The sequence below is a fragment of the Dendropsophus ebraccatus genome, chromosome 12, assembly GCF_027789765.1.
Source record: "Dendropsophus ebraccatus isolate aDenEbr1 chromosome 12, aDenEbr1.pat, whole genome shotgun sequence".
Lineage (NCBI taxonomy): Eukaryota > Metazoa > Chordata > Amphibia > Anura > Hylidae > Dendropsophus > Dendropsophus ebraccatus.
In genome coordinates, this window is record NC_091465.1 from 83,180,314 (window position 1) to 83,198,039 (window position 17,726).

The 17,726-nt window shown below is 47.7% G+C and overlaps 1 protein-coding gene across 4 annotated transcripts in view; it reads left to right on the top strand.

Annotated features, from left to right (window-relative positions):
* Window positions 1-17,726, top strand: part of LOC138769944 (dual specificity tyrosine-phosphorylation-regulated kinase 1B-like) — an 81,421-nt gene that overhangs the window by 46,978 nt on the left and 16,717 nt on the right. Inside the window, exon 1 of one of the 4 annotated variants that reach the window (XM_069948712.1) lies at window positions 477-1,841. The exons of the other annotated variants lie outside the window; for them this stretch is intronic. Coding sequence (XP_069804813.1) covers window positions 1,712-1,841 — 130 coding nt within the window. The 5' untranslated portion in view covers window positions 477-1,711. Of the gene's footprint in view, window positions 1-476; window positions 1,842-17,726 lie in introns of those variants that run through there. 4 annotated transcript variants of the gene reach the window in all.

The following is a 17,726-nucleotide window of genomic DNA, read 5'->3' on the forward strand; positions in this document are numbered from 1 at the left end:
TATTGGGGGGCGCAGGACGGTGCAGCGTCAGTATTGGGGGGCGCAGGACGGTGCAGCGTCAGTATTGGGGGGCGCAGGACGGTGCAGCGTCAGTATTGGGGGGCGCAGGACGGTGCAGCGTCAGTATTGGGGGCGCAGGACGGTGCAGCGTCAGTATTGGGGGCGCAGGACGGTGCAGCGTCAGTATTGGGGGCGCAGGACGGTGCAGCGTCAGTATTGGGGGCGCAGGACGTTCCCTATAAACTCCCCCATGGTTGCGCCTGTTTCACTTGCTGCTTTATCAGCTGCTTCACGGAGTCCCTGCGATAGCAGCCAATCAGCGCTCGTCGGCCAGGCTCCTCGGCCAATGGCAGCTCACCGTATCCCGTTCCCGCTGTGCGCGCCAGCCAATCGGCGTCTTGTTGCTAAGGCGTTGGTGCAGCTTGGGGCTGTGCTGAAGCTCCCCCCTCCCCCTCCTCGCGCTCTCCCGTGTTCCCGCCCGCCCGCAGTTGGACACGTCCGCCGAGCGCCTCAGAGACGGGCGGGTGACTCAGCAGAATCAAACATGTCTCTGTCAGTTCAGCCTGAGCCCTCCTCCTCCTCACCGCCCACACAGCCCGGCTTGTAGAGCGGAGCTCAGCCAGGGGAAGCTTCGGAAGCTCCCAGCGCCGTTTCCACTCAGAATGTATTCTTACCGGCAGCCGTCTGCTACCGCCGGGGAGCGGGGATGTCCGTCCTGCGCCTCACACCCAGCGGGCCGCTCTGCTGACAGATAGAGGCGCCTGGGGCTGTCGCGATATATCACACACTGCTGAGGGGAGGAGGGGGGTGCTTTTTTTTTTTTATTATTATTTCCCGCCCGTTTTGAAACGGAAGCGTCGGGCGCGCGCACAGGGCGGCGGGAGTGCGCCCCCTCCTGACACAGATCTGCTTACGTTACTATAAATGGTGTGAAGCTGCGGGAGGCGGCCGCGGCTCTCACACACTCACAGCCCGCCGCTTCTATAAGGGACATCCGAGGAGGCAGGGGGGGCGGCGGAGGAGAGGGCTGGGCCGGGCCTGAGGAAGTCACCTATTATTGTGTCTGTGACGCGCCTCCTCCCCCCCGCGCTGGTGGCTGCAGTGGTACATCCCAGGGTGTGGAGTCTCAGACCTGGGAGAGCACAAGAGTTTACAGAGCCGGGGGATTGTGCTCATCCGGCCCGGGACAGCAGCGACCCTCCCCCCGCCATCCCGTACACCGAGGCCCGCCAGCCAGCCCGGCCTCCTCCTCCTCCTGCCCCGGGTGTGTGCGGCGCCCAGCCGCAGGAGTCTCCGGGACGTGACCTTCCATGACCCGCGTTCACCTTGCCGTGGCTCCCGGGGCTCCGGACTGTGGGACCCTCCCGTGCCTTGTCTCTCCGCTCCCCCCATCAGGTAGCATGCTTCCCCAAAGATAAGGCCCGGCGCCTGGCCCTGGCCTATTGGTTGCACTTGGTGGAACAGGGTTACTCATCGTCCTCAATGACTGGATTATCACTCTCATCCTCCTCCTCATCGCTCATTGTGCTGTGTACAGAAGGAGTGTATACGTCTCCCCATATAGAAGGATCTGTCCCGTTATACCTGTGGGCACCACTGGATGACATGGATCCCTGACCGCTCAGCCATCTCCGCTCCTCTTTGATTTTTACTTCTGTTTGCTGACAACTTAAGTTTCCTGACTACCTAGTGACTCTGCAGCCGGACATCGATGGTGATCACATCCAGCTCTGAAGAGGCGCCCCCTCAGAGAATGCTCACGGCGTTACCCACAGAATGGGGCAATAAGGAGCCGGCGTGTCACTTGCCTCCGACCCACTGCAGCAAGAAGCCTTCCAGAAGTTGGTATACCTGCCTAGACCGTACTATCGGTGTTGTGGTGATACCGCATGAGCGCCCGCGATGTAGTCACCTATCACCGGTTAAGTGGTGCCCGCTATGTCCGTGAGATGGTGCTGGGCGAAGGGTCACTGGTGTGCCACTACCTTACAACCTGTGCACAACTACCACACCCAGCCTGGCAGGCAGGGCACACTGGGAGTTGTAGTTTTGCAACATCTGCAGACCCAGAGGTTTGGGCACACTGCTTTAAGGGATGCTCCTGTATGTGGGGGTAAGCTTCAGGCCGGGGAGCACGGTATAAGGGGTCTGGAAGTAGTTCTGCAGCAGGTTAAACAGTGCATTATAAGAGGGGTGTGGGTAGGATGCGAACGCCTCAGCTGAGCTGGTCTCATACGCTTTCACAGGAGTCACAGTAAATTCTACTATTGTAAGATCTGGCTTGCATTAAGATTTATTGCCCCCCCCCCCCAAAAATGCAATTTTTTTAAAATTGCATGAGAGTCGTATGGTATAGTATGCTGCGGCCTTAGGGGGAAAAGCCTGACGACGTTGCCTGGGATGTAAAGTTAATATATTGAATTGAAAGTCCTTGCAAAAAGAACCAAGGAAAGAGAGACCCATGAGTTTCTATGGTCTTTGAGTGGCTGGGAGCTGTCATCTGGGGAGGTTATGCTGCATGATGTATTGGTATAGGCCGTCATCCTGCTTGTTGACTCAGATCTGTTGCACAGTGAGTAGGCCCGAAGGGTTGGGGTTAGTCAGCTGATGACTCGCCAGGAACAAAGCAACTGTATGTAAAGCAATGCAAGGGGATCATCCCATCCTGCTGTGGGGTATGTTCACACCTGGTGGATAGGCGGCAGAGTTTGCCCTTCCTGTTGATGTTAATTTGAAGAGTCTGCAATAAATCTGCAGCGTATTCACCATATGGGAACATATCCTAAATCTAAGGGGGTTGTTTCTGTCCCATTGCTCAGTTTGGAGCAGCCACCCTTGCTGCACAAATGTTTAGTGAAGCCAATGGCTTATACAGCCCTTGGTTACAGCTAAACCTAGTGAGTAAAGTGTATTCCTGACTGTAAGCTCTTGTGTCTCCTAACCATATTATCGCCCTTTAATGACTTCATGAATAGCGACATAGCAGGGAAGTGACTGGTCTGGCAGCTTTTACAAATAGTTATTTCTCCATTTCCCAGGTAATGTAGTTGCTGATTCTTCCAGTATGTGTCCTGACCAGATGACCTCTGCTCTCCTATAGACTGGTCAGAGTCTCTTACTGTAACCAGAACATTCTCTGTGTCGTCTCTACAGCGTTGTGTATTGCCCTGAGGCTTTGGTTAGATGTCCAGTACTGAAGCTCTCAGATCACTTTTGGCCATTGAGGTGCATGTGAAGGCTTCATCCTATATGATCTATATATTTACTATTGTAATTGTGTCCTTTAATCCATACAAGAAGCAAAATGGCCCAGTCCTGTCTAGTCTGACATACATGATGGTGGATAACTTGATAATCTTTTTGCTGGGAAGGAGCGGTGGATACAGACTGAGGACTTTTTAGGGTTGATGCGCTGCTTGGTCCTAATGCTTTGCTTCGTCTCTAATGTGCCTGATGGTGGTGGTATCACATGGAGCTCACCATACGCTACTGGCAGTATAGGACCCTTCTCCTTGTCCTTTCTTATTGTAAAAGTTACGTTGAAACTTTGGTAACAAAGTAAAAGTTGTGTTGTGAAAAATCAACTAGTTGCCATCATCCTCTCCATACATGCAGACTTCTGGTTTGAGTTTAGTCCTGCTACATTGTGTGCATCCTGCAGTCCCCTCCAAATACTGTAACCTGTCTCAGGGAGAGCAGGACGGGCTCCTGATCATCATATGCCTGACCCAAAAGCACAAATTCTGCACGGACTTATGAGAAACTGAAAAGGTGTTACTTATAGTCTGAGACCTTGGCTGGAAAACTTCTTTGTGAGTTGTTGGGTTTGTTTATGGCTGAGGTGAGTCAGCCTGGGCAATGGTCAGTGTTTGCTCACTCGGCTAGAGGTTGCTCAGTTATAGTCATCCCAAGTCTGATCTGTAACTTTAGACAGCAGTAGACAAGACAAAGTTTTTAAAAGTTTTGCAAATGTTGTAAAATGGTTTGTGGGTCTGTAGCTATACTGTATACGCAGTGTTCTGTTCTTGCTCCACTCCTTTATAACTTCCCATATAAGTTATCAGAAGGTGTGGGGTCTGTAAATTGTACAGTGGTATAATATGACCCTGTCATTTAGAGAATCCAGTGGTTTGCATATTAGAGCTGGCTTGATGTTGCTAAGTTTAGTGCGACAGGGTTTATTTAGCCTTGGTTGACCCTCATTGTAGCGAGCAGTCAGATCTGGCAGCGTCCAGACAGCTGCAGTAACTTTATGTGGGACGGTGCTCGGCTATCATTGACACAATGCTGGAGACTATAGGCGTCACTGACTTAGTATTGCAGGAGGTGTATTGGCTGCTTCCACCTGTTAGAGACAGTGGTGACTTTCATCTCCATTATTACTGCAGCATATTATTATTATTATTATTTTTTTTTTTTTTTTTTTAGTATTTTGGCCAAGGAGAAGCCCAGCTGCCCCCTACTGATGTGACAACTGCTCTTGGCACATTTCTGGCTTACAGAAGCAGTTGTCACCTTTCAGATGTTCCTTTCCAAAGCAAATATTCCCAGTTTTCACAAAATGACAGATGAATGGCACCCCCATGTGTGCCCACTCCTCTACTTGCAGCTTCCTGTATGCTGGCATTGGATTGGCTGACCATGTTACCCCACTGTTACTGCACATAAATAACACAATGTTACAGGAGCCCGGATGTTCCTCTAAAACTATGAATGCAGTCCTCCTACTTCATTGTGTTTCATGAAGACATTGACTAGGGAAAATCATCTTTTTTGATTGAAAATCTCTCTTTAGCTGCAGTTTTTATAGGTCCAAGAGACACTTTTTCATCTGTAAGGGCCTGGGTGTTCATATTCAGGCCCACCGTCCTCCTTGCATCATTAGATTGAGCTTGGAGAAGTGCTTGGCTAAGCTCTTCGCTTCTTGTGTTTTGTTTTGTTTTTTTTCTTTTCATCTTACTGCAGTCTGTCTCTAAGGGCCCTATTCCACTGGACGATTATCGTTATATCGTCCGAATCTAAACAATAATCGTTCGTTTGAAATGCAGTTAACGATTAACGACCTAATGAGAAATCGTTGCTCGCTTTAGAAGACCTGGACCTAGATATGAACGCAATAGCGAAGAAAAAACTATCGTAAATACGATCATAAGTAACTAGGGATGGTCCGAACCTGCCGAGGTTTGGGTTCGTACGAACCCGGACTCTCTGCAATGATTCCTGCTGTCTTAAACCTCTGTGCAGAGGGTGAATAAAGCGGGAGGACCTCCTGGAGAACTGGGATACAGCCTATGGCTGTGGCTGTATCCCGGTTTTCCAGGCGGTCCTCCCGCTGTATCCACCCTCTCCACTGAGGTTTAAGACAGCGGGAATCATTGCTGAGAATCCGGGATTGTACGAACAGGTTCGGACCATCCCTATAAGTAACGATTATCGTTCCATGGAAATGAGTGAACGTTTTTAGGTCTTTCGCAATAGCAGTTGTTTGAGACCGTTAACTATTATGCGAACGATAATCGTCCGGTGGAATAGGGCCCTAAGTCTAAAGCCCCTATTACAGGGGGCGATGCAGAGAAGAAAACGAGCGCCAACCTGTCATGTCAGTGCTCGCTTGCTCCTCGTTCCCCCTCTCCATGCTGGCGCGGTTACACGGGGGGCTGGGCTGCGCTGTCGGGGAGATCGTTAGATCGCCTGGGCAGCCCACAGAGCGATGCCAGCAGGTCACCGCTCAAGTGATCTGTTACGTTTCAACATCTGGAAAGACAGTGATCAGCCAACATCGGGCAAGTCGACTGATCATTGTCTTCTATTACACAAGGCGATTATAACCCATAACAGCTTAATACGGCCAATAATCGCTTTGTGTTATAGGGCCTTAAGGAGCCTGTCCCCTGCACAGACTTAGGATTACAGTGAGTGAAGCACATAGCTATATCTTTGACCTAATGATCGGTGGACCAATCAAAAGTGCCCTATTCTTACTGTTTTACTTTTGGGTTGCTTTTTGTAAACTTTTCTGGCTTTTGGTGTCAGTTAAAGTTCATACAGCCTTATGGAGATACTAATAAAGTACTGTGATAAATAAACTTCCTAAAGAAGTCTGGCTGTGATCCATCAGCATGGAGTTGGCAAGACTCTGGTTTCTAACCTGTGGGACCTGGACTGTAGGTAACACCATAGCTCCCAGCATGACGCAGCTATTTGTATCTTTCATATTCTTCTGTGTCCTTTAGTTCTCCAAGAGTCATTGCTTGCAGACCACTTTGGTTTATGTAGGTCTTTAAAATAAAACATGAATTCAGTTTGCAAGAAAAGTTACGCAGAAAAGCCCAGTGGCCTTTATCATGGTGGTGGGGAACTAAACCGATAACTTTTTGGAGAGTTTCAGAAAGTTGGAGCAGGATATGGCCCTGTGTTTTTTTTTGTTTTTTTTCTTTCATCCCACCGACGGTTTCATTTTCAGCTATTCATAGCCTCAGACCTTGTGCTCAGTTCAGACCTTAAATGAACCCAGAGTATCACCAGGCAATTACGGACCACTTGGCACGGCTCCTGTGATCCGTCACGGAGGGGAACGGCACAATTTTAAGAGACTGGCTGTAAACTTTATCCTTTCTGCACACAGCCGCACCACTGTGAGCGTGATAGTCATGAAACCCAATCAGTCTGAACTGCAAAATTAACACTTATTAGCATGAAGGGATCAAATATCCAAGAAGATGAGGTAGATATCTCTGGGCTGTGCAGTGGAGGTTTAGGGTGGAGGTCTTAAAGAAGCTACTAACGAAGTCAAACACTTCTCTGAAGGGGACATACACAGATCATTGATAGTTGAGGACAGGGGGGGCCCCCGCGTCCCTCCAGCTGTTGCATAACTACAATTCCCATCATGCCTGGACAGCTAAAGCTTTGGCTGTCCAGGCATGATTGGAGTTGTAGTTTTGCCGCAGTTTGACACTCCTTTTTTACAATTTGGCCACAAGTTGACATCTGATGGCTACATCCCTATTATTATGATCATCTCATGAGCTCACCTATCTTATGGAGTATGCTGACTTTAGGAGCAGACTTTGCTCTTGTTTGTTCAGCTTAAGTGTTGACAGAAAGCTGTTGTGCCAGTGGGACCCATCAGGTGGTGGTCACAATAGCCCTGTGGCTTCTGTATTCTGGACTTTGACAGCTTTGATAGATCTTCTATGTAATGGATCCTTTTTAATTACAATCCATCTCATCTCCCCTCCCCTAAACAAACAGAGGGTCTTCACTTCCACCTCCCCACACAGGTACTCTCTTGCATATTTGCTTTGTCACGGTTTCTGTTTCATTTACTTTCAAGATGGCTTTGAAATCTTACAGGGTAGTAAGTAGCACAATCCATTAGTATAAGGAGGCCCCCTCACATCAATGTAGAGCTGCAGCCCTTCACAGTGACCACCCAGGAAATCCGGTCTAGATAAGGGGCTCTTTTGTGGAAGTTTCTCTATAAACAATCCCAAAATCATAAACTACTGTAAGCAGCTGGTTGACCATGAATTGGAGTCTAGGTATGGGGAACCTTTTAGCCCTCTGTTGCAAAATTACAATTCCCATCATGCCTGGACATCCAAAGATATGGCTTTGGCTTCCCAGCTGTGATGGGAGTTGTAGTTTTGCAACGACTGTGGGACTGAAGGTTCCCCATCCCTGATGAGATCCATGGTGCCTTATTAGTATCTGTAAGACCCCATGTTTCTGACCATAAGGCCGCTGTTTTCTCGTTTTGTTGTACTGTGGAGCCTGCCTTTCAAAGTCTAGTAAAGTTTCTAGTCGTTAAGAGATTATTGGCGTGATTGTGATTCCTGTTTGCCTAATGTGATAAAGATATGAGCAATGACTTATACCCGTGTATGCTGCAAGCAACCAGTCCTATGTAACTTGGTGACCTCACTGGTCTAGGAGCAGGGTCGACAAGTTTATACTAGGTTTAAAGGGAACTTATCAGTTGGCATGCAGCCTGAATCACAAGGCATCAGGCTGTCCCCATGGCTTCTGCCTGCCCGGTCAGCCAAGATGTAAAGATCTATAGCCACAAAGGGTGACATCCAGAGTCCAGGGATGGAGGGAGGAGACAGGGAGGAGCTGCCAGGGACCGTCCCCATGACTTAAGGCCCTATTCCACCAACAGATCTGACGACAGATTATCTGCCAAAGATTTGAAGCCAAACCCAGGAACAGACTATAAACAGAGAACAGGTCATAAAGGAAAGACTGAGATTTCTCCTCTTTTCAAATCCACTCCTGGGTTTGGCTTCTAATCTTGGGCAGATAATCTGTCGTCAGATCTGTTGGTGTAATAGGGCCTTTAGTTCAGGCAGCTTGAAGGTGATGACTGGTTTTCAAAGAGTTTAACAGTGCAGCAAGATTTTTTTATGGACACCTCCGTTTTGGATTGTTTAATGTTAGTTCCTACAAGCCTTTTATTTTAAAGCAAATATACTATCAGGTACATGCTGCATGATTCCTGCGCACTACTCTGGTCTATTTCTGAGCATTGGGTCGGGCCTGCTGACCCCCAGTGTGATGAAACCCCCTCCCCTCTGTGACATGGCTCCATTAATTCTAATAGAGCTGCATCACATAGGAGAGATGTCACACTGGGGACCAGCGGGCCTGCCCCCACTGCTCAGGGCCGGGGGTCAGGAATAGACTGGCGCTGTGCATGGGAAGCGGGTGGCGGTAAAAGGACCACGCCACCGGCATCCCTGCACCGACACTGATCTGTTAAGGTAAAAACCCCAAAGCTATTTACCTGATGGTACATCCGCTTTTAAATTTTTTAAAGGGGTTATCCAGGATTAGAAAAACAGATCTTCTTTTTCCAAGAACTCTACTAGACTTGTTCCCTTGTGGTATTGAAGCCTAGTTCCATTTAAGTTTATGGAGATTTTTTGTAATACTACACACAACAGGTGTGGAGCTGTTTTTAATTTCACACGTACTGGATCCACAGCGAATTTCACACTGTGAATTCACAGCAAAATCCGCTGCGGATCCATTGCCAGTAATATTCTGTGAGAATATATACTTGCAGCGGGATTGACTTCCCGCTGTGAGTATATAAGTTACCATCCCGCCGGCCGGAGCATACCGTACCTGCTCCGCACTCTGGCTTGCTTCGAATGTTCCCGGCTGGACGTCCCGCTCAGCCAATCAGTGCGCTGCCCTGAAGCAACCACTGATTGGCTGAGCAGGCATTAATGTCAATCCCGCTGCGAGTATGTATTTTCATAGAAAATAACTGGCAATGGATCTCCTGCGGATCCGGTACATGTAAATTCACCCTTAAAGAAGTTTTCCATAAATGTTTAATTGACAGCCTATCTTCATTAATCAGTAAACAGATCTAGATATGGGGTAGTGGCATGCTGGATTACAGCAGCTCGGCTTTTAGCCCCATTTATTGTGTGTTGTGGGTGACATGAACAGCTGGTCAATGCGTGGTTTAGGACCCTCAACAACCAATATGCAGGTTAGCGCTTTAATCAACCGGTAGATTTCACCCCTTTTGACCTGTTTCTGAAGTTGGCACTATTGTCCGCCATGTTGAAGTATTGCAGTCTTACAGCCTGCTGATATGTCCCTATAGCGCACAGAAGACGCAGAGACTGTCTCTTACCTACATCCTCAATGCCATTTTAGTTTCTTTTGAAGATCTATCCACAGGCTAACAAGGCGATTTGGAGCACTGGGGGCAGGACTATCATCCTCAATGTGCTGATCTGGTCGGCTTGCTTCATTGATATTCAGTAGGAGGAGCGGGCTAGCCGGTGGCAGATGTGTTCTTGGGGCTGTAGTCCCACCCCCAGTGCACTAAGCCTATGGATATAACTACAAACGAAACGCCAGTGAGGAGGAAGGTAAGAGACATACCTTCATCCTCAGCGCCCTGTGCACAATAGGGATATATCGACAGGTTAGATTTGTCTAACCTGCTGATCGTTTCCCTTTAACTCCTTCAAAGGGGGTTTCCAGGGAAATATAAGAATGCAGTATGTGTTTTATTATAAAACCACATACTCTCCTCACCCTCACCCCCTTGCCCTGCAGCTCTTCTGTGAGTGGCTTGTGATCAGCAGTGGTAACAACGGACGTTCCTACACCTGTAGCATTAGGGTGGGGGAGGTACATGTCTGTCAATGTCTATATCCAGTTGTGAAAATGACTTCTAGTTTTAATACTGTAACCTGATACGGTGACAGTACTCCTCCCTTAAAGGGGTACTCTGGGTGGGAGGTCATTTTTTCACTATGGCTGGAAAGGGGGTGAATGAAAGGAACAACGTCCGCTTACCTACCCATTCCAGCGTTGGGGCAGTGTCGCACTGCTCCAGTTCCTGGGCGCTACCTGGTATAAGACTGGGCTTGAGAAGTGACGCTTTAAGCACGCTCAGCCAGACAACGGCTTTATCGGGATCCTGCCTCTGCCGCTCAATGGCTGAGCGTGCTTAAAACGTTACATCTCAATCGCCGGAACTATGAGGTAAGTTGAAGTTGTTGCTTTCATCCCCCCCTCTTCCCGGCCTCCTGCCTGGAGTACCTGTTTAGGATAGTCCACAATCTCCCTGGAAAGTAGCAATGCAAGCCCATCTATAGGGGCCTTTATTGTAATATAGAACGGGATACGTAAACTCACACGGAATTGACATGATTGCAGCCAAGGCAGAAAATGTAGTCAGAAAGAAAAGACCACCCCCCTCCCCCCAAACACGGGGCAAGTTAGTATTTTTAGTTCACTTGCTATAAATACATGGTGAAGCAGCAGTTCAGTCCCATGTGCTCAGTCCTCACTTGCCTTCTTTGGCATCAGAGTGAGCTGTGAGCCGGGTGACTTCTGAGCAGTATACACTCTGCACTAGTGATGGCAGTGGAACTCTATGGTAGTGGATGATACCAAGGGGCCGGTGCATCAATCCAGCTCCGATCCAAGCTATATTAACGCCACAAGGCGATGTAAAGTGTTTCCGCACTCTCCATGCTGGACCATGTGGCTTCTATTTTCCCTTATTCTAGGAGCCATTATGACTAGCTTTTGTGTCCTCCCCACAGCTCTAGCACAGTCTTTTTTTTTTTTTGATATGGCAGCATTTCCTGGATTATGACCTCAATAGTGTTATGCTGCAGGTGTCTATGCTATATTGCTATATAAAGGTGAAATCCGGCCGGGGGGGGGGGGGGGGTGTACATAAAAGACTACACCAACTCGCCTCTACAGCGCTGGATCACCAGTCCGGGGACCCCCTAGGGGCTCCAGGTTTTCCAGCCGATGGACTGGCCGCTCCGCTAGTCGGTGACTGAGAGCAGCCCCCCCTCCCGTGGGTCATGACAGGAAAAGTTAGTTTTTCCCCACCACTGGACTTCACCTATAAATCTAAGCAGGCAGCACCTGCAGAATGGTTTCTGTTAGTAAGTCTTACTCATTTAGGAGACTATAGTAACTCGGAAACAGTGGAACATGTAAGAGGGGACCTCAAAGGAAACCCCCTTGTACTTGACAGTGAAACTGTGCGGGAAGCTTTAGGCTGGGTTTACATTTATCACGTGGTCCGCTGTCCCTTCTTTTTTGACTACTGATGGCAGAAATGCATCAGTCGTCCTATCCTTTTTTTTATTTTATATTTAAACATCTAGGAAGTACGTCAGAACGCTGCTTGCTGTACAGTGGCACTATTAAGGTACTGGATGCTTTCAACTGTTCCATTTAATTAAATGGCATCAGTTCAAAGATGTGTTTTTCTACTGCACTAGAGGGAAACGCCACTGGATAAGTATAAACCCGGTCTTATTCAATTCACCATGTCCATGTGTTATGTTGACAATAGATCAGTTTGGATAGAAGTAATGTGTCTATACCAGTCACAGGGCAGATCAGGAGTGTGTGCAAAAATTTTCAACTTAGTGTCCCTGTCACCATAAAAAACTTTACGTATCATAGAGACATGTTTAAAAGTTTTCATTGGCCCGGGGCCTAGTTTTAAGAGAATGAGCTGAGAGAAGACGCACTGCAGCACGTCCTCTCACTGCTCTCGGTTATAAGCCTGACTCCCCTTATTACACAGAGCGATAGTAGTTAGTTACTGTGATCGTTACTATGATCATTTACTCCATCTGATCCCAGCAAAAGGAGGAACGATTTGGAATTACACTGAACGATTAGTGACCGAATGCGGAATTACAGCAAACCGTTAACGATTTTAGGGTCAGATCTAAATCAACGACACGTGAACGATTTTTCCATCGTTGCCTACAATTAGACAGGATTATCGTTTAAATTAGAACGATTTTCCGAACTATAATCGTCCCGTGTAATGGAGCGCTTAGAAAAGAATTGGACTTATAACTCAGAGCAGGGAGAGGACATGTTGCGCCTCTTCTTCTCCCTACACGTTCTCCTGATCAGTACGAGTCTTAACGCTAGGACCCAGACTGATCAAAACTTTTCACAAGTCTCTATAACATATCAGAAGTTTTTTTTGTTTTTTTTTAGAACGACAGTGACACTTCAAACGCCAAACTGCAAACAGAGGGTTTGATAAATTCCCCACTTTATTCTGATGGCCAGACTAGCTGCCAGTGGCGGGTTCGGCTGACATAAGGGTCCTTTTACCATATTTGACAGAATGTTGAAACCAAAGTCGGGAAGAGACTATAGACAGATAACGGGTCATAAAGGAAAGACTGAGATTTCTCACCTTTTCAAATCCGTTCCTGGTTTTGGCTTCAGATCTGTCAGAGGATCTGCGTGTGTAAATGGACCGTCCCCTGTGGTGGTGTGTTTGCATACTATCATGCTGTAGTTACTATATTCTGCTGCACAGTTTGTAGATGGATATGGGCCATGATGTCGAGGTGTTTTCCTTCATGTTTAGCATGTCTCTTTACTCCACCTTCCTCAAGGTGTTAGCACAAGTGTCACAGGGCCGGGTTAATGAATCAAGTTTTACAACTTTGTGCCACCCCCCTTGTTTGTAAAATAAATAAATACAACATGTATATCTAGTAAAAGTCGCAGGTTTAGTATCTACTCCATAGAACAGACAAGATCTATAGAGGTAAGATTGGTGCTGCAGCTTTAGTAAGCCTGGGCCTCCCATAGCTTACACATCTAGTGGATAACCTACATCTCATGGAAAAATCCTAGTTACTCTTTTGTTCCTTGTGGAAATGTGAATAATGTTGCCATGTGTTTTTCACTCTTGGGCTTGTCAGCAGGGGGTATCTATACTGTGTACACTGACATGTATGCTGGTATCCAGGGTCATACACTTCTGCTTTAGACATTCCCATTGTAAAGGCATTAAGGGAGGAGATTTATCAAACTGGTGTAAAGTAGAATTGTCTTAGTTGCCCCTAGCAACCGGATTCCACCCTTCATTTTTTAAAGACTCTTTGAGCAATGAAAAGTGGAATCTGGTTGCTAGAAGCAACTAAGACAAATTTACTTTACACCAGCTTGATAAATTTTCCCCTAAGTTCTAAGAAAGGTAGAATGGAGGCTGAACAGCACAGGTATATACTTATCCTATGCACAGGCCATGTATATAGAATGATTAGAAAGCCTCTTTAACCCCTTAGTGTCACTGTCATTTCAAAAAAGTTTTTTAACGTGATTTGGATTGTCCAGGTCTGAGTGTTCAGACCGCAACCGATCAGGAGAACAAGTGGGGAGAGGACAGCTCCCTGCTTTCAGTAAACGAGAAACTCCGTAGCGGCCTGACTGGCCTGTGATTGGCTGAGCGGTCTGACTGCTCAGTCAGGCCGCTCCGGAACTGCTGATGCTGTGCCGCGGAACCCGGGGAGGAAGACGGAGCGGAGGAGAAGTCATGCCAGGTAACGTATGCTGCGCTTCTCAAATTGTCGGTCGCCGCCGCCGCGCACCGCTATTCCACTGTAGCGATGCGCGGTGGGGGACCAACGATTTTAGATCTGGTCCTAAATAAACGATCAGCCGATGACACGATCATCGGCTGATCGTTTTCTCTATTCCACCGAGCGATTAACGGCCAAATCGGGTCGATTCGGCCGATTATCGTTCCCGTGGAATAGACCCCTTAGACTTACACTTTACACAGAGTCGGGAGAGGACTGCATTTAGGTGCTGTCTTCTCCAGACTCATTCTCGCGATCAGTACAGGTCTAAACACTCAGACCTGGAACAATTAAAATTTTAACATGTCAGAGGTTCCTTGAAATGATAGTGACACTTTGAAGGGGTAGTTCACAAAATTAGGTTTGTAGTTTACTTCTATTAAAAAAAATAAAAAAATCTCCAGTCTTCCGGTACTTATCAGCTGCTGTATGTCCTGCAGGAAGTGGTGTATTCTCTCCAGTCTGACACAGCGCTCTCTGCTACCACCTCTGCCCATGTCAGTGCCCATGTCCAGAGCAGCAGCAAATCCCCATAGAAAACCTCTCCTGCTCTCCAGACTGGAAAGAATACTCCACTTCCTGCAAGACATACAGCAGCTGATCAATACTGAAAGACTGGAGATTTTTTATTATATGTATAGACAGACTTAATTTTCCCATAAAATATTCTTTGAAACTGAAAAAAAATTGCATGGTGAAATAAAAAAAAATATATATTTTTGGGGTTGGAATTCCTCTTAACGCCGTTTTCTGTGTGGTAAAACTATATTGGTATATAGGGCTATTTGAGATGTCTTTTTTTTTTTTTTTTTGCGCCATTATTTTTACTTCTAATCGGTATCTTGCACGTGTATACTCTGATATTTTGATTACTCTTGAAATTTTTCTTGATTTGATGTGCTTTTTTGTGCTCTGAGAGGCCTTTGCGTTCACGCCGTTTACCATGCAAGATCAGGAATGTAATATTTTCAACAGGCTGATTCCGCATGTGGCAATGGCAAAATGTGACTTAGACATTTATTATGGCATGGGGAATTTATTTGAAAACTGTTTTTAATTTATAGTCCCCCCTAAGGGGACTCCTGTGCAAAATGCCATGATTGCTTATAGAGAACAATGCAGTATATATGTACTGCATCGATGTTATCTTTGCTTGATTCGTAGGGGCTGCTGAAGCCCCTAGTAATCGAGGGCCGAGTCTGGCCCAGTGTCATTACATCGCTGAGTTTCAGCCTGGTAAATATGGGGAATGTGCTTCTCGCGATTGCATTGTGAGAAGCAGATACCCCCACTAGACCACCAGGGATCTTTTATCTGCGTTTAACCCCTTAACAGATATATTCACCATACACTCAAACACTGCTAACAATGCCAGATCCCTGTGATATAGATGTCAGCCATAGTGATATAGAGGGGTCACACACAGTGATATAGAGGGGTCACTGTGGGTGTGGGAGCACGCCATAACACACACAGACACAGAGTCCTACACACATGCACAGCCTTCCACAGCCATAGAGAGAGCGCGCACACACACACTCACATACACAGCCTGCTGTCCCCATAGCGCACACACACAGCCTGCTGCCGCCATAGCGCGCGCACACAGCCTGCTGAAGCCATAGCGCGCACACACAGCCTGCTGAAGCCATAGCGCGCACACACACACACACAGCCTGCTGCAGCTTTAGCGCACACACACATACAGCCTGCTGCAGCTTTAGCGCACACACACTCAGCTTGCTGCAGCCATAGCGCACATACACAGACTGCTGCAGCCATAGTGCACACACACACACACAATGGACTCTTCTAGCTCAGAAACAAGCTGCAAAATAGTGACCGACAACTTTCTCCCCGACCCCCCTTATCTAATAGGGCCAGTGTCCTATTAGAATGTTGCTCATAATATATATATTATTTGATGAGCAAAATTCATATCAAAACTCAATTTGAAATTGTTCTAAGATATTTTTTTTTAAAAGCTGGAATCGGAGTTGGTACATTTTTTTCCGACTCCAGCCAAAACTAGTTCCAACTCTCCGACTCCACAGCCCTGCTCTATATACTACACCACATGGGACACCACCACCTCTATATACTACACCACACAGGACACCACCTCTATATACTACACCACACAGGACACCCCCTCCTCTATATACTACACCACACAGGACACCTCCTCCTCTATATACCACACCACACAGGACACCTCCTCCTCTATATAGCACACCACACAGGACACCACCTCCTCTATATACCACACCACACAGGACACCACCTCCTCTATATACCACACCACACAGGACACCACCTCCTCTATATACCACACCACACAGGACACCACCTCCTCTATATACACCACACCACACGGGACACCACCTCCTCTATATACACCACACCACACGGGACACCACCTCCTCTATATACCACACCACACGGGACACCACCACCTCTATATACCACACTACACGGGACACCACCACCTCTATATACTACACCACACGGGACACCACCTCTATATACTACACCACACAGGACACCCCCTCCTCTATATACTACACCACACAGGACACCTCCTCTATATACCACACCACACAGGACACCTCCTCCTCTATATACCACACCACACAGGACACCTCCTCCTCTATATAGCACACCACACAGGACACCACCTCCTCTATATACCACACCACACAGGACACCACCTCCTCTATATACCACACCACACAGGACACCACCTCCTCTATATACCACACCACACAGGACACCACCTCCTCTATATACACCACACCACACGGGACACCACCTCCTCTATATACCACACCACACGGGACACCACCTCCTCTATATACCACACCACACAGGACACCACCACCTCTATATACCACACCACACGGGACACCACCTCCTCTATATACCACACCACACGGGACACCACCTCCTCTATATACCACACCACACAGGACACCACCTCCTCTATATACACCACACCACACGGGACACCACCTCCTCTATATACCACACCACACGGGACACCACCACCTCTATATACCACACCACATGGGACACCACCACCTCTATATACTACACCACACAGGACACCACCTCTATATACTACACCACACGGGACACCACCACCTCTATATACCACACCACACGGGACACCACCACCTCTATATACCACACCACACGGGACACCACCTCCTCTATATACCACACCACACGGGACACCACCTCCTCTATATACCACACCACACGGGACACCACCTCCTCTATATACCACACCACACGGGACACCACCTCCTCTATATACCACACCACACGGGACACCACCTCCTCTATATACCACACCACACGGGACACCACCTCCTCTATATACCACACCACACGGGACACCACCTCCTCTATATACCACACCACACGGGACACCACCTCCTCTATATACCACACCACACGGGACACCACCTCCTCTATATACCACACCACACGGGACACCACCTCCTCTATATACCACACCACACGGGACACCACCTCCTCTATATACCACACCACACGGTACACCACCTCCTCTATATACCACACCACACGGGACACCACCTCCTCTATATACCACACCACACGGGACACCACCTCCTCTATATACCACACCACACGGGACACCACCTCCTCTATATACCACACCACACGGGACACCACCTCCTCTATATACCACACCACACGGGACACCACCTCCTCTATATACCACACCACACGGGACACCACCTCCTCTATATACCACACCACACAGATCTCCTTTCTGTCGGTATGAACCCCATA